Raw genomic sequence first — 21,009 nt, 5'->3', positions numbered from 1 at the left:
CGTGTATAGTTGAAACGAAAAAGAAAGTTACTACTTTTTACTACTACTAACGATAATACTACTCTTTAATATTACGAACGATAGTGGAATCTAAGTTTTCAATTGGAAATTAACACCGGTTGCTCGACTACAGGGGTCATTTACGTTTCATTTTTTATTATTTATACGTAAACAATAGGAAGGTTTTGTTCTTTTTTTTTTTTGTTAAGAAAAAAAGAAAGAACAATAAGCATGCACGTCAGATGGAAAAGTATACAGTACTTTTTTATTTTTTCTCTCTCTCTCTCTCTCTTCATTTAACATATCAAACTTTTTCCAGATGTTTTCTTCAAGTTTCTTGTAAAGAGAGAGAAAGAGAAGAAGAAGAAGAAGAAGAAGAAGAAAAAAAAAGGGATAATTTATAGATGTATTTACGCAATGTTTGTAAGGTATTTCCCCATTCATTGATGTTTACGTGATCGAGGTTTTATCGAAGCAAAAAGAAATTCACAATAGTATAAAAAGATTTACGTCAATGTATTCAAAATGAATTTGAAGTATCGTTCCCCATCGTGGAAAATATATTATTAAATATTAATTAATAATAATACGATATTATAATAATAGGAGTATTAAATTATTTTCTTTGTATATTTCTCGATAAATTTTGTCTCGCAAGGCGGGCTCTTTTTCTCTTTTTGTTTTTTTTTTAACATCGGTGATTCGTTTAATTTTCTTCCTTTCCCGCGATAGAATAATACGATTATTTCTGTTGATGCTTTTCTTCTTTTAGATTTGTGTTTTATTTTTATTGTTATTCTCAACATTACGCAATAAGGAATGATTATGACGCAACGGTACGGTTTAACGTGTTGACAAATTATTATAATTATATAGTTTTTAAACAAACATTCTATCCAACTTTTTTCCGTTTAACGTATTCATTCGTAACCGTGGCTTATCTTTTGTCCGAAAAAAAAAAAAAAACAAAGAAAAAAAGGAACAATTGAATTTTTAATAGTTGCATATGCATTAATTAACGGTAATAAAAAAAAAGATGTAGGAAGAAAAATGTAAGTCGCTCTTTAATCGCGTGTATCGAGATAATTGATAGTTTTTTTTTTTTAATTTCCCGTTAATCGGTCTCTCTCGGAAGATTACCGTATAAAAAAGAAAAAACACTAAAGGAATACGCAAATAAACTTGAATCTTTGTACTTTGCATAATAAAATTCAATCTAAAATTCAATCTTTATTACGAATCTCTTGTGTATTTCTTATGTATATAATTTGTAAGAAATAAAAGAAAAACATTACACCGGGTATTTTTAATTTTGTACAGAGACATTTTTTATTTTGCTATTTTACGATTAGTCGGAAAAAGAATAAAAATCATTTTTCCAAAAACTCGCTTTAAATGTAACTCAACTTTAAATGAAAAATTAATTTGTTCAAATTTGTGTAAACGTTTATAAAATATTTTCGAAGTTGTACGTTGGGGCGTAATTACTGTAATCGAGAAAAATAAGTAACATTGCATAATCCATTCGACACGAGTATCAAGTATACAAGTGGTGGACATCCTTAGTTAGATATCCAGAACGATTGATTTATCGTTACGTGACAAACGTATAATCAAGGGCGGTAGAAAAGAAAAGAAAATAAGAGAAAAACAAAGAAAACCAACAACAACAACAAACGGAAATCTGTCATTTTTATCTGGATATAGTTCTTTTTTTGTTGTCGTATTTTTTTTCTTTTTCTTTTTTCGATTTACGTCGTTTCATCCGAGATCGATAAAAATTGTATCTACCTTATTCCGATATGATAGAAGAAAAACAATAGAAAACGTAAAAAGCGTGTGAGTTTTGTTCATTCAGCGTTTAGAATGATTTTACGCTTCGACTTTATATATTTTTATATGCGAAAAAAGAAGAAAAAAGAAAAAAAAAGGAAAAAGAAAAGAGAAATTTTGTCGAATATTATATTTGTTCTTTCATCGAAATGTGTCTAAAACATTTACATATTATATTAATAAAAACGGAAGAAGAAGAAAAAACAAATGTCATAATTTATCTTAACGCGTAACGATAAATTCGGTATTACAAAATAAATGGTCAAATAAATATTTGTATTCGGTCAAATGTCATAATTACCGTACGCGTATGAATTATATGTACTTTGCAAGCATATTAGTAGGTCAAATAATTGGAACGGTACGATACGTAAGTAGAAACAGTATTGTAGATTTACGAGACGTGCTCGTAAATCGTGTTCTACGATAAATGAAAAAAAAAAAATAAATAAAAACCAAAAAAAAGAAAGAAACTTCAACGATTTCCGTTGATAAAAGTAAAAGTATCCCGAAAGAAAAGAGCTTTGGTTTGTATATACATATGTATGTATATGTATATATGTAAAGAAAAAGCGGAACATGGATGATAATCCGCGCGAAACGTCTTTACTAACTCTTTTCTCTCTTACTAAATTATCCGTTTTATTTAGCGCGCGTTAGTTGCAATAGAAAAAAAAAAAAATAGAAATAGAAAAAACCAATAGGATATTTTGTCGTCGTATATCAATAGAAATCTATTTAATAAGTGCCGTATACCTTCGTATGATTATTCGAATAATACGTTGACGTAGAAAAACATCGTAAATTTATTACAAACGAAATTGATAAATGTATGCTACAAAATATTTCATTTTCTATTGTTAACTTTTAATGTATATATATTTCGATTGAAACATTCTAACTAAGCTTCACAATCGAGTCTCATTTTAATTTGGTTTTTTCTTTTCTTTTTTGTTAATGTGTTAGGTTTATCTCTCATTCGCACAATCCTGTAAATTTATATAATCAATTAATTACCGAGTACCATTTGATTTGACGCGTTACAAATTCTTGTACGCGTTACAAGCGTAACGCGTTACATAAAATTCTTCTTATAGAAATTAAAATCAATAATTAATTTTAATAGTTTTTATATTAATAATTAAAAAATAAAAATATATTTCATAATTAATTGTTAGTAATGAATAAATTGGATGTAATATTATATTTTGATTAATCAATAATTGTTAAATATTATTATTTAATTTTCTGTCGATATTATCGAGAAAAGTTGTTCTCAGTGATATAAAATCGCTTTCGATAGAATGATCGTATATATAAAGATGAGATAGTAGGAAACGGAAGAAACCAAAGGTAACCTTGACTTCTATCGATCATGAGAAATTCTCTCGTTCGTCGTTGGGCCTGCTCCTGAACTCGATAAGTCCCCACCTTTCGTACAACAAGTCCGATCGTTGCCGGACCCCACTAGGTCAGATAATACTTAAGAAGTGAATTCAACATCAGGCGGGTTATTCGCGCTAGATCTTTCGTTGGAACCGCGAGATGAATCGATTCGTCAAAATTAACCGAACGTGTTAATCGACAAATTCTTATATTATTATTTAGAACAAATTAGAACAAATTTTATTTTTATATTTTCATATTCGTCGTGGTTTTTTTTGTTTTTAAGTTCACTCATCCGGAAGACAAGAAATTTATACAAAAACGAGTAAAGAGTGTTCAAATTTTCTACTTCGATTGATTAAATAAAAGTGGGATTACTATTATTGTTAATATTATTATTTGTCGTGGGAAATTATTTTCTATTGAAATTTGGGGAGGGGGGGTACCGGGCCCGAGGTGATGGCACAAGGACTCTGTTTTTTTATTTTCGAATACGTCAATGGACAAAGGTAGTGTTGAAAATAAAAGAAGAACAAGAACAAGAAGAAGAGGATATAGTACGAGAATTTATTTGCGTAGAATTTTGACAAGACGAACAAAACTCTTGGAATAAAGTGAAGTAAAGTAGTGATCGATCGGACGGAATATTAATTTTGTCTTGAAAAATATTATCGCAAATACTGAAAAAGGTAATTGACCGATCTAAATTTGTATTCATTTCTTTCTCATATGGATCATTCGTTTATTTTATTTTAAAACTGGTGTAAGTTCATTATTCGTAGCTTGTAAAAATACATCGGTCAGATTTGACATAATTAATCGATATTTTTTTTATCGACAAATATGCGAAACGCAACGAAAAATGGACATATACCACACTTTCAAAATAATATTACAAATAATACAAACAATAATTTAATACTAATAATATAAAAATAATGAAAAATAAAAATATATCGATTTACTTGGACTTCATCGGAATCTCGGTTTAATGAACAAATCTAACGATACGTCACCGACAAAACTGTCAATTACATTTTTAGTATGCATGCGTCAACTATTTTTTTTTTCCTTCCCCTTCCAAAAACAAATTTCAAAATTTCAATCTAATACTTTTTCCCATACGCAAATCGATTTTGAAATTTGTCGTTGACTTTTTTCGCGGTTTGCGGAACATGCTCGTTGTTCGTTCAAACGTGATTTCATTTGATTTTCGAAATGATTTGTTTCTCTTTGCATTTCATTTCATTTTACTTTTTTTTTTTTGTCTTCTTTATTATTATTTAAGGAAATATTGATCAAATTAGAAGAATAGAAAAGTGAAGAAGGTTGCATATTCGAATGAAACAAACAAACAAACAAACAAAAGTCGCATTTAACGTTAGTTTTATTTGAATTTCGCAAGATCTTTCGTTGCCACGTTTTCGGATGGATAAATGGTTTAGCAATTATGGTTGTTTAACTAATGTATAGTTTATGGCTAAAAATTGTAATTTGTTTTTCCTTTTCTTTTTTGTTAATGTCATTTAAAAACATTTTCTGCTTGTAGTTGTTTCGAAAAAGGGTTCAAAGTTCTACAGACCCTTTCCATCTTTTCTAAGATTTATCTAGGAGGTAATTACTCTCTCTCTCTCTCTCTCTCTCTCTCTCTCTCTCTTTCTTTCTATTCGAATAGACAAGACGTTTAGATATTTTCACGTTGCATGGTCAACTACCTGTCGTAATATATGTAACCTGTCTCAACTAGCGTATTCCGCTACGTGATTCTTTAATATGTAGTTACACAATAGACTCGTTGAAACGTCTTATAATATTCGGCACAAGGCTGACTAAACTACGATCTCGACTATAATTTTCCTAATAAGATAAAAACAAACGAACAAAATAAAAAATAGAATAAAACATGTGTATCATATAGATACTTGGTTTTTTCGTTTTGTTTTCTAAGAAATCGCGATTAATTTATCAAAGATCAGTGTTTAAGATCTGCCATAATCGAAAAAACTCGATTTCTCAAACTGAAAAAAAACAAATGAAAATTGTAATCATACATTTTTCATCATTTTTTAATCCGTATTCCATTTTTCTTCGTAACTTTATCTTTATTTTCATAAAAGTTATTATCAAACGAAGATAAAGAAGTTTGTTAAATAATTTTCTTCGTATAAATTTAATTTTGAACTGTCAATCGTTGACTGGGTAAGATGATGATCAATCGTTCTACATAAATGGAACGAGATCGCGAAACATGAGCGAACAAAATAAGAGAAAAGTGCGTTCTATAGAAATCGGGTCACCCGGTGAAAGAAATTAATCAGCTAACTCGTTAAACATAAAATGAAATACTTTAATTGTTAAATAGATTGAAAGATAATTGAAAGAATTTAACTTACATTAATAAAAAGCAGTAACATTATTACACACTGTTATATCTCATTTTCTGAGAAATTGTTAAGACAAAAAAAAGAAAAGAACGCTCGTTAAAATGTCGAACGGAAAATTGACGAATAACAAATCGAAAATATTTCTTCTCGTATATATATACTTACAATAATAAAAATATAAAATAAATAATAAATATATTACAATAAAATGTGTATAAAATGTATAAAATGTGAACGTTTTCTCGCGTATATAATCGAAAGCTAGCAATTTATTGGATAATTATAGACAAAAAATCTAGGGAAAATAAAGTTTTTTACGAGTTTTTTAACCGTTAATCGCGTGATTAGGGTAACGGTGCGGTGGTAGGTAGATAGGTAAGTAGGGTCATAAATCGAAAGATAATTATATAGTTTGGCATGACAAAAGAAACATGTTATGTCGTTGTTATCGTTGTTCTTTTTAAATACAAGACAGACAGTGTATAACAATTTCGCATCACTTTGAAATCGTACAACTACTTTTGCAACGGACAAATATCTAACTTTCCTTGTGAAAGCGAAGAAGAAGAAGACTAATCGAAATCTTTCCTCTTCGTTTCTTACAAGCACACACTTATAGAAAATCTTATGAAACTGTATGATATTTGTATGCACGCGTATTATACTAATGTTCGAGAAAACTTCAAAGAAAGAGAAAAGAGAAAAATCAAATAGAAAGATGAAAAACAGATGGGGAAAAGTTTCGCGACATTAAAAAGTGCCATTGGTTTGATCTGATTTGACATCTCGCTTGCCAGCTGCTTCATTTTTTTCGATCGCTATACTATTATTACATTTCTACGAGTACGTACTGCGCGATTTAATATAATAATTTATATTTTAAATAAAACTAATTTATTGAAAAGAAATTTTGTAAATAAAGTTTATCGTTTAAATAAAACGCGATACTTATGGATGTGCGTTCGTGGATTAGATGAGTTTTGCGTTACACTAAACAACTAATAATTTATCTTTGTTTTATTATTTTTTTTTTTTAATACTTTTATTTTCTGGACAAGATAAAAAACCAATTAAGTTAATAAAATATATTTTATTCTAAAGATATATTAAAATTGAATTATATCGTGCATTTATATCATTTATTTTTTCACGTTTTATATAACAAATTTGAATGTTACATTCGAGTTATACATATTTTTTGTTTCGTTTTTTTCGTTCATTTGATATTCATTTTATTCGAGTTTAATTGTCGAGGTGAAGATTTAAAACGATTACTATGAAAATGGCAAATCGATTAAATCCGGTGTGAAGAGAGAGAGAGACAGGTGTGGTTTAAAAGTGTTACCTCTCTCTCTCTCTCTCTCCTATATGAATAACGTAGATAAAAAAAAAAGAAACGATGAAAGATCGATGGTCGATAAAAACAATTTGCGGCATAGTTCAATACAATTTAATAATGTTCTTTCTTTGTGTTGTTGAATTTATCTATATGTAAATGTAAATGTTGTATTAATTGAATGTGAAATTCCCACGCGATATTCTCTTTCTCCTTCTTTCTTTCTTTTTTTTTATTATAAATAATATATCGTATATATAATATTATTAATTTTTTTTTATTAAAAATGAGAAATTATCTAGGAGGAGGAATTTTACCGAGAACATTTATTATCGAATAATTGCATAAGCGTTGTTACAAGTTGCGGTTTTCTTATGAATAAAATTGATCGTTCCTTTAACCTTTTAACCAAATAGTTCAAGTTAATTCTTTGTGGTATTTTACAACACAAAGGTAAATAAATTTAATAATATATAATATATATATTAATAATAATAATTATATGAATATTAATTATAATCATTCCATAATTCGTAGGAAAAATCGATAAAACGAATAAAGGAACCGTTCAAAATTTCTATCGAACGAGAATTAAATTGTAAAACAAAATAAAGAATATCTTTGTTACGAGCAAGTAAGCAAGCAAGCAAGCAAGCAAGCAAGCAAGCAACTATCACACTTACGAGTAGTAATTACGAAGTATGGAATCCGAAAGTAAAAAGCAATTATGTGATCTGGAAGTGGAGAAAAATTTCACTGCGCGTTAACTTAGGGATAAATAAGAAGAAAGAAGAAGAAAGGAAATAGTTAGAAGAAGTAGATACGAATGAAGGGATCATATAAAAACACGAAAAGACCATAAACCAATAGAATCGGCCTACTTACCTATTAACACAAAGTCATTTCATTTCATTGCTCTTGGTATATATATGTATTATATACAGGGTGTCCCACATAACTTTAGTCACGATTTTTCAAGTACTTACGATAACCCGACATAAAAATACTTTAAACAAAAGTTCATCTGTTTTTGATTGACTATACGTTGCAATAAAAAAAAAGTTCGAAAACATTTTTCTTTTTAATGTTTCTTAAGGCTACCTTTATTTTTTTAAATGACGCTTAATATTTTTGATTTAACAGTATTATAGCTCATATTAATACGAATTCAACGATATAGTATACTATGACCTTGATGGATGACCTTGAAAGCAAAAAAATTAAACTTTTGTTGAAAATATTTGTTCGTCGGGTTATCGCAAGTAATTGAAAAATCCTGACTAGAGTTATGTGGGACACCCTGTATATACACATATATACAATGTACCGTACATCTTTCTCTTTTATTCTTATACACCTAATCGTCCTCATCCTCGTAAGCGTCGTTAAAAAGAATTTCTTTTCATCTTGACTTCAATAAAATGAAACAACAAAAATTTGATTCATGAAAGTTAGAAGAAGAAGAAGAAGAAGAAGATGATGATAAAGTAAGTTACTGTTTCAAAGAAGAAGAATAAGAAGAAGAAGAATCTGCTATTACTCTTTCTTCAATATTTTTCTTTCTCTTTGTTTCCTTCCTTGTTTCACCTAACCCCCCAGGCTCCCAGGTACACTTAGGTTGCTTTCCGTTGGTATCCTCCTTATCTCGGTAACCCGTTCTTCTAGACTTTCTCCCGAAGAAATACCGTTCGTTTGGTATCCGTGTCAATGCCGAGGTAAGAAAAAGGGAAGTTACATTTATCTGGGTCCAGATCCGAAATACTTAACCGTAAAATTCGACATTCCTTTTTTTTTTCTTTTCTTTTCTTTTCTTTTCTTTTATTTTCTTCCCTACTTTTCAAGAGCTTTCGTTCGACGAGTTGTTTTTCCACCTCGAATTTCTCGATTCTATGGTTTGTTAATGTATTATTTCGTTGAGTAACATTTTTCTCAACATTTTTTTTATTTTATTTTGAAATCATTCCAATCGATAGAGAGTTAAATATATTTTTAGAGGTTTCTTTTTGATAGACAGAAATTTGAAACGTTTATTCGAAAATCTCATGATCGAATTCCAACGTTATAATGAGAATTGTTCAGTAAAACCCGAGTTACTTAATTCCCCTCTGTTACGGCAATTAACTTTAACCTACTTGTTAAATACGTTCGAAAAGTTTTACGAACGTATTTAACGTTAACGCGATTTTTGCACACCGATACTGCACACGATAAACCATCAAATCATAGCAATGGAATGAGACAACACATTGTAATTTAAGTTAGGTTAACTTCTATACCAATATGTAATTTTGATTTAAGAATAAAGTGCCTCGTAAAATCGAAAATGAACGGTGCAACGACATTGAGCAACCTTGCTTGTTCAACTATACCCGTATATTCGTGGTATAATGATTATTGCACTTTACCTACTTTTCATTATTTTCTTTTCTTTTTTCTTTTAATAAAAGAGAAAGAAAAGGTTGGACGAATTTGTTTTTTTTTTTTTACCGAGATCATTTATTTCGCAATTTTATTTTCTAGTTTCGTTTAGCAATTTACTCGTTGCGTATTTAAAAATATTCAAATTAGTATCCTAGAATATTAGGATATAAACGAAATTTTTTTTTTTTTATCTTTGTTGATTCATTGCAAATACAAATTGAATTTGTCGACAAATATTTTTTAATATTTATCCAAGTTTGAAACAATTGTCGATAGTTTATGGTTATTTAACGTAAACGCAAACGAGGAAGACTAATTGTCTGTTTCTCGTGGTACGATTACGTGGATAAAGATTCAGAAGCGGAAGAGAAAATCTAACGATGGTTGTGTTAAATCATCGATGAAATATAATAATTTAACTCAACACGGGTTACCGAACGTTATGTCATAATCTTAAGTCAAATTAAATTGATATTAATCAAATGACGAATCGATGATAAGCGTAGAATGATGAATAGTTTCTAAAGAAAAAAAAATACAAAGAAATGAATTGTATTATCGAGCATTATGACATAATTAAATTGATGATAATCAAAAAATAATGAATGAGTTTTTAATATATAAGTTAAAGGAATATTATATAAAAATGAATACATATTATATTAAACGTTATATCATATAATCTTGAATCAAATCAAATTGATGATAACAAAAGTGAATATATTTTTAAAAAATATTTCTCGATAAAGAGAACAAAAAAATAAAAAAGAAAAAAACAAATGAAATGTGAAGATTAATCAGAATTTAATAATGGTTAAACAAATATTCAATATTAACGATTTACAAAGAACGCGCGAGAGAAGAACAAGAAATTAACGAAGCGTAAAGTTTACCCTGTTATTATTATTATTATTATTATTATTATTATTATTATTATTATTATTATTATTATTATTATTACATTTGGTGTGTCGAAAATAAGAAACACCATTTTCCATGCGGTGGGTTTATATATTCGCGAATCAATACCCCGATATCTATCCACGTACAATGGCAACACAACATTTTACTTTCGCTTTGTGTTTCGCGAGCACGATCGGACGATAGGTTTTTCTAAGAAATAAATCGACAAAAGTACGCGAAAGGTGAAATAGAAGTTGCTACTCGTGTTCGATCCAGTTATTATTTAATAGATTTATCTCATTCAATACTTTTTCGTTGAACGACAATCAAGTTAAAAAGGTGAACGTTCATTCTATTGGATTACAACGAACGAATTTTCCAACAACTTCGTTTACTTTCTTCCCAAAATAATAATTAATCAATAATAAACGTTCTGAATTTCTTTCAAAGTGTCCGTCATTACTTCGCGTTTCATATTTTTTATTTTTCTCCGGTAGTCTTAAATTAAACCTGTCCACCGCGTGTCTTGTAATTTGTAAAACAAAATATCGGTGAAAACGTATAAAATTTACACAGTATTTATTTGTTAATAAAATAAGATATATCGTTTATACTATTCAATTGATTCAAAAAATCATTTTACTACTCATGGTAGGAATAAGTATGGATGGCGAGTTAATAAGTTTTTCATTGGAAAAAATCGCTGATCAGTTATGGTAATTTTGTTTTGTTTTTTTCTTTCAGAAATGGCATCGGCAGCTGCAGAATTAGTGGTGGAAAGGGAACCAGAATTGATGCGAGAGATGGTTGATGGAAACCGAACTCTAGTTGGTGCTCAAGGATTGGTCAAATTGGCAATTGAACAATACATGGAAATATTAGCAAGTGCATCGGATCCACGTGTTGGCAATTGGCCTCTTATGGAATCCCCGATACCTACGATCCTCATAGTACTACTATATCTTTATTTCGTAACAATAGCAGGTCGTCGTATTATGTCCAACAAAAAACCTTACAATCTCAGAAACGTTCTCATTGCTTACAATGCCTTTCAAGTGATATTCTCTCTGGGAATGCTTTACGAGGTAAAAATCTTCAATAAATCTGTTTTATATTTTAATAATATAAATGTCACACGACTAACATAAGTTAATTTTTTTTTATTATCGATCACTGCTCGATAAGCGAATATTGAAAAGGTGGTTCCTTTTTTACGATGACACGAATACTCGTTAGTATCGAAACGAGTTGAACGCCCTTCATAAAACGGAGAGGAAAAAGAAAACACTGTTATTACACATTTGAAATATTCCAGTTGAATGAGATCGTTCCAGATCGGTTTATTCTATTCGCGCGTGGAAAGTAGTGCCATGCCTAATCATAGTTATTTTCCAAATATCTTTAAATATAGGCCCTGCTGACTTCTCATTGTATAAAATATTTCGTATAAAGAATATGATAAAATATTGATTTAGAATAAATTTCATATCCTAATTTTGTTACAATCGAATAATTAAATTATTCATTCAATTTTTCGTCTTTCTTCTTTCTCTTCCTTTTTTTTTTTTCTTTTTCTCAAAGCAAGAAAAATAAATTCATCGCATTAGATATTAAAAATATGGAAAAAACAAAAAAAAAAAAAAACCAAATATTAAAAGCATATATACCAAGCCAATCACTGTTGTTGTTACTTATTTCTAATTCACTTAACGCGTAAATCTTTTTTATCATAATCGGGGATAGAGAACTTGTATTCGAAAGTCAGATTAACGTAATCGTTGCAGTGACAAGCATCTATTACGTATCCGATTAGGCTAAAGGCAACATTAGATCATCGAGGAATGAGGAAAAGAGAAAAATATATAGCCAACCAAATGTGTCTGTTAATGAGAAAAAATGATTGCTTTCTAATAGAACAAAAAACAAAAAAAAGAAAAAAGAAAAAAAAAGTTTATTTCTAATCTAACCCATATTTGTTCAAAGCACTTGATGTCCGGATGGTTACTTGACTATAGTTACAAGTGTCAACCAGTCGATTATTCCCACAATCCGTCTGCCATAAGAATGGCTAATCTTTGTTGGTGGTATTTTGTTAGCAAATTTACCGAATTCGCTGACACGGTAAGTTTTACGTTAAATATTACGTTACTTGTAAATATTAAAGTAGAACCAAAAGTTTGTTGCGAGTTTTTCATTGTCTGTTGAAATTATACTTGCATATAATAATAACTGCATAATGGGGGATTGTATTGTTTTTATTAAATTTATTTTGGAAATAATTATAAAAAAAAGGAAAAAAACGCACGAACTTTTGGTTCACCCTAATATTATTATTAATATAATAATTTTATTATATATATATATATATAACAAAATTGGGTGATTGTGTTATGAACAAATGTATATAAATTTAAAATCGAATTTTTACAGATTTTTTTCGTATTACGAAAGAAGGAGAGTCAAGTTACTTTTCTACATTTGTACCATCATTCTTTAACACCATTGGAAACATGGATTTGTGTTAAATTTATCCCAGGTGGACATGGTACTTTAGGAAATCTAATAAACAATGCGGTACACGTGGTCATGTACGCTTATTACATGTTAGCTGCCATGGGACCCGAATATAAAAAATATTTATGGTGGAAAAAACATCTAACGACGATCCAGTTGGTAAGTGTTTTTTATCTTTATTTTTTTCCTCCCCTTCCCCACCCCCCATTGAACAACGAGATTAAGAGAAAAATTAATATATAATATAATAAAAAATGAAAATAAAATTATATATATAATATTGTATGAATTCTATCAATCTATCAATTCTTTGATCTATTATCGTTTTGTGATTTATATACACGAGGAATGGAAGGAAAAAAAGATAGAAAAACTCACCGTTAGCTCAACATTAATGAGAATTGCATTATATCGGTTGATAATCTACGATAATATTTCCTCTTCATTTTCAGGTACAATTCTTTCTAGTTTTCGTTCATAGCGCACAGGCCTTGATCTTCGATTGCGGTTATCCGAAGTTGGTTGCAATCCTTTTATTGCTTCACTCGACGATCTTCTTTATTCTTTTCTCCGATTTTTATCGACGTGCCTATCGTAAAAGGAAATTCATCGATATAACGAAAGTGGATTAAAGGAGGAATAGGAAGAAAATTAAAAAAACAAAAGAAAAAGAAGACAAAACTAAAAGGGTAAAAGGACCAAAACAAAAGAAAAACAGAAAAATGAACGCTTCTTATTTTTTGAAAGCTTTAGAAAAAAGACTATCTCTTCTTCTCCTTCTTTCTTTCTTTCTAATCCCGTTTCCTATTTTTCCTTTCTTTCTTTCTTTCTTTGCCGCCCACCCCCCTGCACCAAGGATGAACAAAAAGAAAGAAAGAAAGAAAAAGAAAAATGAAAGAAAAAGAAACGCAGGACGTTTTAGCAGCGCGCCCAATACGAGTCAATTTAGTTTGAATTTTATCAAAGTGGCATAGAACGAAGAACGAAGAACGAAGAACGAAGAACGGATCTTGCCTATATATATATATAAATATCCTTTTTTTTTCAAAGGATTTTGACGAACAAGAGACATTAATGAGGGTTGAACCAAAAGTTCGTGCGTTTATTGTTTCGTAAATTGCATAATGAATTGTTTTTATTTCATTTTAAAATATGTAATTTTGGAAATATGAATAAAAAAAAAAAGAAAAAAGAAACGCACGAACTTTTTTAGTACATCTCATAAAATGACGTTAAATTAAGAGAAACTAAGGAAATATCCGTGTATTTCAAATAAAACCCGAGTCCTTGATTATTTCAAGATGAATTTTTTTTGCGATATCGTAGCACCGAGGAAAGGTCAAGAGAACAAAAAAATGTGAAAACAAGTGGCAGAGAAAATCGATCGTAAAGAAACATAATAAATAAACGAACAAACAACAAAATTATATAGATCTTTCTAAATTCTTTTAACCGATTTTTGTGTTTAACTGTTTAAGGAAAAGACGTAAAAACGTTTTTATTATTGCGCTTGTAAAAAATCATTCGCATTGGACTCATGTAAAAAGTAATTTTTACGCTTGTTTGTCGGTTTTGTTTCTTTTCTTTTTAAAACTCACGTTGTATCACACCGTAAAAGCAACATTTTTTCAACGATCTATCGTAAAAGTCGTAACAATTAACCCTTTCTCCTCGATAATATTGTAATTATTTTCTCCCGAAGTGCCACTCGCGATTTTATCGCGAACTTGACTCGATATGTGTGTTTGTATAATAGATGAATCTCTTTTTTTTTTTTTTTATATATATATACATATATGTGTCGATAATTTTTAATAATTTAATATTAAGAGATATCAACAAAATTAAAAATAAAATTTTCATTTTATGATGACGATTATTTGATATTATATTGAATAAATTAGATTAGATAATAAAACACAAGATAAATGTTGGATAGATTTTTTTGAAGAAGAAGAAGTCTTACTTTCAAAATTATCGACACATAAATATATACATATATATGTATGCATACACGTGCATATGTAAAGGATTTTAATTTATTTTTTAAATTTATCTAATATATATATATTGGAGGATTTAGAAAAGGATTACATTGACGATTCCTCGTTTCCTTCCCTCGTAGATAAGATTTATATATATATAAATATAAATGAACAAGAAAATAAAAAAATAGTCATATTTCGTCTGGCCGATGTTGATTTACTCTCCAAATTTTAAACTTATTTTTTTCTTAACAGGCTCTATGCATATATTCGAATTTAAATACGGATTATCGCAGGAACGTTGTTCAAGTACGTATATCTATTTATCTTTACATATATGTTACCGTTAAAGTGTATAATTCAGTTAATTCATGTAAAACCTAAGACTTACGCGAAACAATTAAACGTTTTAAGTAAAGTATATAACAATGAATTTTATTATACAATTAAAGTAGTTGTTTTTTAGCAAATAATTAGGTAAAATATAAATTAACGAAAGGTGAATAATCAAAGTATGAAATTGAAATTTTGGATCCATCTTTAAAGTCTACTCATCTTCCTACTATTCTGTCGGATAAAATTTTAATTCAATACTTTAATTACTTGCCTTTTTCGTGAATTATTATATTACCTAATTATAGGTATTCTGCAATTCTGCTTTCTTTCATAGTTTAACAGGTCAGTATAATTATCTCATGGTTTAGCTGGTAATTTCATGAATTAACGAGTTCACGTTTCAACGGTAACATACACAAATATACATATATATTGTATACACACAAAGAGAAATAGATGAAGCAAGATTTTTTAATTACAATTTCAACAGAAACAAATATTCGATATTATCACTGTTTCCGAAATACGTGTAATTAATAACGCACTTTCACGAAAGAGAAATTTGGATGATGTTGCATCGAACCTTCCTTCATGCCTGTGTCTGATTATTCGAAAAAATATTGAGACTTTTTTGTTTTATAAAAGAATCGATGAATAATGCGAATGAACGAATGAACGAACGAACTAACCGCGTATATTACTTTTTTCGGCACATTCCTCGAAAAGGATCCGACGTTCGAGCTGTGGCGAATGGCTGTGGGTGCAAAATTTTCTTTTAAATCGAATAGAGATAGGACATACGACGAGAAGAAGGTTCCGCGACGGCGCAACCCTGCTGCTGTTATGCGGGTCGATAAATTCTCTCTTTTTCAATGTGTGCGCGTACGTACAAGAAGAAGAACAGATTAAGCCAAAGCAAAACTGTCCAAAATTAAATGACCGAACCAATCATTCACATTTGATAGTTTCGTATAATCAATTTATTTGATATCTTTGACTTTTTTCTTTTTACTAAAGTGTAATAAAGACGTAACAATGCATAAAAAGCCTACAGCGATCGCTATTTTAGAAAAATAGTTCTTTTGTTTTCGATATTATAGGAATTTTGGTAATCCCCCGATAATGTTGATTAAAAACGAACGAACTTTTTAAACGAGCTTTGCCTTTACTTTAATCGATAATCTCGAGAGACCATTAATAAGATCACGTAACGAGAACTGAGATTTAAATTATGTTCAAGCAATAAGTATATTATTGTATATTATTTATTTCATTAATATTAACACGTTCCGTGCCAAGCCGTTTGATGTTTAGCGCATTAAATAAATATGACTACGTGTACCACCGGTGATGCACATGGCACGGAACGTGTTAATAATAATATATTATATATATCTAAATCATCCTATGTCCACGAGCAAAATTTTTTGTAAATATGTATTTCCTGGTTTTTTTTTTTTGGATGCCGACTACAATATCATCATCTTTCCAATCTTCGCTCGTATCCTCTTTATTTTATAACTGCTACGAAACGTCGTCCACGACTGCTGTAATGATAAAACTATATCGAACGGTACATTACAATTTTCATATTTTATTTACATGATATAATTATATATGTATGTATATCTATATATTAATAAATGTATACAGGAATAGGAAAAAATAACCTGTACTTGCAAATTCTAAATTGCGAGCAATTAATGTTTAAAATTCCTATAGATCTACGAGGCAGTTTGTTCAAGCAGCGGCTGCTTGTTGCTTTCTCTTCTGTCTTTCTAAAAGCCTGCGTTCTCTTTCAAACTCCTTCATTCGCATGACATAACTGAAATATAATAAGAGTATATCTTTTAATCTGTGATCAATTTTTTGTGGATTATTTAACCCTTTGCGGACAGAGCGCTTTTGACCATTTCGTTCCAGCTGGTCCGCACGGATTTCACTACCAAGCTTATCCGCTTGGTAGCGTTTACTTTGAAAAACATTTGAAGATGTCGAGCCACACTCGACGTAGGACCGCAAAGGGTTAAAGTAATACGCAACTATTACAAGACGTTACTAATTTCACATAGTTTTTTTTATTAATTATACTTACTCTTCGTATTGGCATTTTTCCCATTCATGCATCTGATGACCGCATCTTCTTATCATAGGAAAATTATATTTTTTACAGTCTTCCAATTCAAGAAGTTTATGCGCACAATAATCTCTGTATTTTTTTGGTAATTTCGCTGCCCTCATTTCTGTCTCCGAGGCTAGCATAACTTAAATTATCATGACGATAAGTATAAATTAAAAGAAAATTGTATAAACAAAGGGTTGAATTATATTTTTGAAATTAACAATACAATATTCTAAATGAATGCGTTCATTCGTTACTAAATCAAAACCACGAAACACTTGATTATGTCACAAGTGTAATTTTTCACGAATTTAATTAAAGAAAAATGTAACAATAATATATCGAAAAATAAATGTCATCTAAGATAGATATTAAAAACAAATAGATATATTGAACGAGACTGAAGAAAAAGAATAACATTCAATAATTCGACATTTGAAAAAGAATTGAAATTAGAATTAATATTGGCTCAAATGTTTTAGGTTAGATTTTCGATCGTAACAATTACCTCTCTCTTTTCGACCATTTTCAAATCCGTACAACGAATTAAATTTCGGTGCAGTTTCTGCTTCTGGCATTGTATCGGGATGTGTAACATATGCACTCCATAAAAGACCCATTTTCGTTTATTATCAAAAGTAGGATTTAAAAGGCACCAAAGAAAAAAACGGCCATATAATGCACTACCAACACACTGTTGTTCAGTATAGTTACGGAAAAAACGTCACTTACGATATTTTTTAATAAAACATTCGTCAAGGCAAATATACCTTTTCGTAAGTAAAATATATCTGAATTATAAGAATTATTATTTCATTGAATTGCAATTAATTGTTATGAATTATTTGAAATTAAAATACTAGATAAATTAAAATAATAATCAAAATTGTCTTTCTGCGTAAACTGCATGCGTGGAAGCATATTTCGACACGACGTCGCGTTAAACGTTCAGTGCGTTCAGTTTTGCTTAGTTCATTCAGATTAAATAAGTTTTTTTTTGAAGTATTATAACAAAAATGGTTAAATTAACGCCGGATTTAATACAGCAATCTAAGCAATATATTAATCCTGTAAGAGATCGAGAATTAGACTTGAGAGGTTAGTTAAAATAACATCTACGTTTATAATAATATATAACAGAATATAACCTAAAAATTCAGTCTATTGTGATATATTGTTTATTTATTTATTTATATATTTTTTAGGATACAAAATACCGACAATAGAAAATTTAGGAGCTACTTTGGTTAGTATATGTTAGAGATGTGTTTTTATTTGTAAAATTAAATGCAAATATATTTGTGTATTCTGAACTGTTATACATGTGAAAATAATTAATGCTTATGTCGATATTTATTACAGGATCAATTTGATACAATAGACTTTTCTGATAATGATGTAAGAAAATTAGATGGATTTCCATATTTGAAAAGAATAAAAACACTTTTTTTCAATAATAATCGCATAGTCAGAATCGCAGAAGGTTTAGAACATTGCATACCCAATGTAGAAACTTTAATGTTGACTGGTAATATGATTCAAGAGCTTGGGGATTTGGATCCATTAATACCGCTGAAACATCTTACAAATTTATGTTTATTACAAAATCCTGTTTCGGCAAAGCCACAATACAGACAATACGTCGTATTCAGATTTCCACAGTTGAGATTACTAGATTTTAGAAAAATCAGACAGAAAGAACGAGAAGCTGCTATCGAATACTTTAGAAGTAAGAAAGGAAAAGAAATGGTACGTGAAATAGCCAAAAAAGCAAAGGCTCAAGCACCGGGAACATCTTTGGATAAACCAATAACAAGTGTGGATGAGCGTAACAAAATTAAAGAGGCTATAACTAATGCGACATCTTTGGAAGAGGTACAACGACTTAGCAAATTATTACAAGCAGGACACATACCCGGAGAAGAGAGACTTCAAAATGGTAATAAAGTTTGTTTGCCGTAACGTATTAAAAAAATTACTATGCATGATATTATTACAAAATGATTATTTTTCTTGAATATATTAGGAAACAACACATCTGAAGCCATGGAGGAAGAGGAAGATGACTGAATTAAACAGGTTTATACTCGTAAATGACAGCAAATTTTATAATTAACTTTTGATCTGTAAGTATTCAATTGCTACCAAGGATATTAATGCAAGGATGACGACTCTTCTTTGAGTTGATAAGAAGCTGTATACTACACAATTAAAGTTTCTAACAAAATTTTATATATATGTATATATTTGTATGTATATATAAATTCATAAAATTTTTGTGTGTGTGCGATATCAATTAAAAGATGCAAATATGTTATATCATGACCTTGAAGCGATTATGTAAAACAACAAAAACATTTACTTTGAAGTATTAACAATACTCTAATTTATTTCAGCAGATTCAAAATAAATCATATCATGCGGAATGCGTTTGTTTCTTCAACTTTATTGAATTCCAACATCATTTTTTTAAGTATCAAACTGTCGGCATATATTTATATACGGTAAATAAAGTAACTGGCTTATCGATGGGAACCTTCTGTACCGATCAGGATTACCAGCATTCAAAGCGACATCTCTCTCTCTCTCTCTCTATATATATATATATATATATATATATATATATAACTAATGAAGTAAGTCAATAACATAATTATCTTTATTCTCTTAATTAGTTTGTAAGAGTTATTAAGCGATGCCTTGAATAAAAGAAAATACACATATATATGTTAGTAGTTATGATAATGGACTTAGTCAAAAGATTTTATAATTTATCGTATATTCAAATTATTTATACTATAAAATACATTTAAAGAATGTCTTGACACAATCCACACTCTCATCATACGTAATTGTTTAATAAATTTGGTGAAAAATGTTTATTCAAGGAATGCGTTGTGTCGAATCTGTGATAATTTTTATAAAATAAATTATTTATCTTGATAAGAGGCATAAGAGAATTCTGGACTGTGATTGGTGCAGTCCGTTGCATCCATTGTTTGAGTCATTTTGAAAATTGAAACGAAAATTGAAACTACAGTTAATCATGTTTGTATGGCGCTATCTAGTAACTAGTTTTCAATAAGAAACAGTTAACCCCTTGCATATTATACATTGCTATAAAAGAATTTACTTTTCGCTGCAACATCTGGCTAAATAATGGACAGGTATATACAGTGGGTAAAGAAAGGTATTCGTACATTTAATTTTCTTGGCAATCATTTTTTACTAACAAATTATGAACTGTTGGAAACTATTTACATTAATAGTATATTATTTACAGATACATAATGTAAATTAAAAAATATTTTATAATGCATTAGATTAAATTTATACAAGAAATATAAGAATTTGAAAATATATTTATTATTAAATAAACAATCTTAGTTTCGTTATGATTGCATGAGATGGTTTCGATTGCAAACGTTTCAAAATTTATCCAATTTTCTTGATGGTATTATTTTGTTGTTGTTGTTGTTGTTGTCTTTACTTTCAAGGTCGTATTTCCATGGTACATATATCAGAATCATTTAAATCAAAAGCCCATGCACGATGCTTCTTCGTTTGCGAATTATTTCCGGTTGGTTCTTTCCATGTTTTATTTCTTTTTCCAAGGTTTTGCGTTGTTTCTATGACGTGAATACGAAATTAGATAAGTCCAAGATAACAAGAATTTTGTTTACATTGAAAGAACATATTAAAACAAGGCTCCTCTCACATTTGTATTTTTGTTTACATCTCTTTAATTAATTATCTTCGATAATTATTTTATCTTGAAATTAGTCAATT

General features: G+C 29.2%; 4 protein-coding genes across 16 annotated transcripts in view; 2 read left to right on the top strand and 2 right to left on the bottom strand.

Annotated features, from left to right (window-relative positions):
- Positions 1–21,009, bottom strand: part of LOC122518740 (elongation of very long chain fatty acids protein AAEL008004-like) — a 43,681-nt gene that overhangs the window by 11,853 nt on the left and 10,819 nt on the right. Inside the window, exons 1-2 of one of the 7 annotated variants that reach the window (XM_043637800.1) lie at positions 15,800–15,877; positions 13,156–13,366 (exon numbers count right to left, since the gene is read on the bottom strand). The gene's annotated coding sequence lies outside the window, so the exon portion shown is untranslated. The other 6 variants (XM_043637799.1, XM_043637801.1, XM_043637804.1 and 3 more) reach the window with 6 other exon arrangements.
- Positions 10,317–13,493, top strand: LOC122518744 (elongation of very long chain fatty acids protein AAEL008004-like). Its single transcript, XM_043637815.1, has 5 exons — positions 10,317–10,829; positions 10,946–11,348; positions 12,247–12,384; positions 12,694–12,936; positions 13,230–13,493. The coding sequence occupies exons 2-5, from the start codon at positions 10,977–10,979 to the stop codon at positions 13,407–13,409; spliced, it is 933 nt and encodes a 310-aa protein (XP_043493750.1). The 5' UTR covers positions 10,317–10,829; positions 10,946–10,976; the 3' UTR covers positions 13,410–13,493.
- Positions 16,061–17,963, bottom strand: LOC122518743 (NADH dehydrogenase [ubiquinone] 1 beta subcomplex subunit 7). 7 transcript variants are annotated; one of them, XR_006304136.1, is made up of 4 exons: positions 17,729–17,963; positions 17,194–17,362; positions 16,769–16,923; positions 16,061–16,659 (listed from the first exon to the last, which is right to left on the bottom strand). XR_006304136.1 is itself a non-coding variant. In XM_043637813.1 (3 exons), the coding sequence occupies exons 1-3, from the start codon at positions 17,838–17,840 to the stop codon at positions 16,839–16,841; spliced, it is 366 nt and encodes a 121-aa protein (XP_043493748.1). In that variant the 5' UTR covers positions 17,841–17,963; the 3' UTR covers positions 16,061–16,838. The 7 variants fall into 7 exon arrangements, 1 of the variants encoding a protein (XP_043493748.1); XR_006304139.1 differs by having other exon boundaries at positions 16,061–16,645; XR_006304134.1 differs by having other exon boundaries at positions 16,061–16,642.
- Positions 18,030–19,646, top strand: LOC122518742 (probable U2 small nuclear ribonucleoprotein A'). Its single transcript, XM_043637812.1, has 4 exons — positions 18,030–18,318; positions 18,426–18,466; positions 18,583–19,159; positions 19,247–19,646. The coding sequence occupies exons 1-4, from the start codon at positions 18,237–18,239 to the stop codon at positions 19,288–19,290; spliced, it is 744 nt and encodes a 247-aa protein (XP_043493747.1). The 5' UTR covers positions 18,030–18,236; the 3' UTR covers positions 19,291–19,646.

The sequence above is a fragment of the Polistes fuscatus genome, unplaced genomic scaffold (genome assembly GCF_010416935.1).
Source record: "Polistes fuscatus isolate 324 unplaced genomic scaffold, CU_Pfus_HIC Scaffold26, whole genome shotgun sequence".
NCBI classification, from domain to species: domain Eukaryota; kingdom Metazoa; phylum Arthropoda; class Insecta; order Hymenoptera; family Vespidae; genus Polistes; species Polistes fuscatus.
Note: the sequence above shows the minus strand (reverse complement) of the source record. Positions and strands in the feature narration are given on the sequence as shown.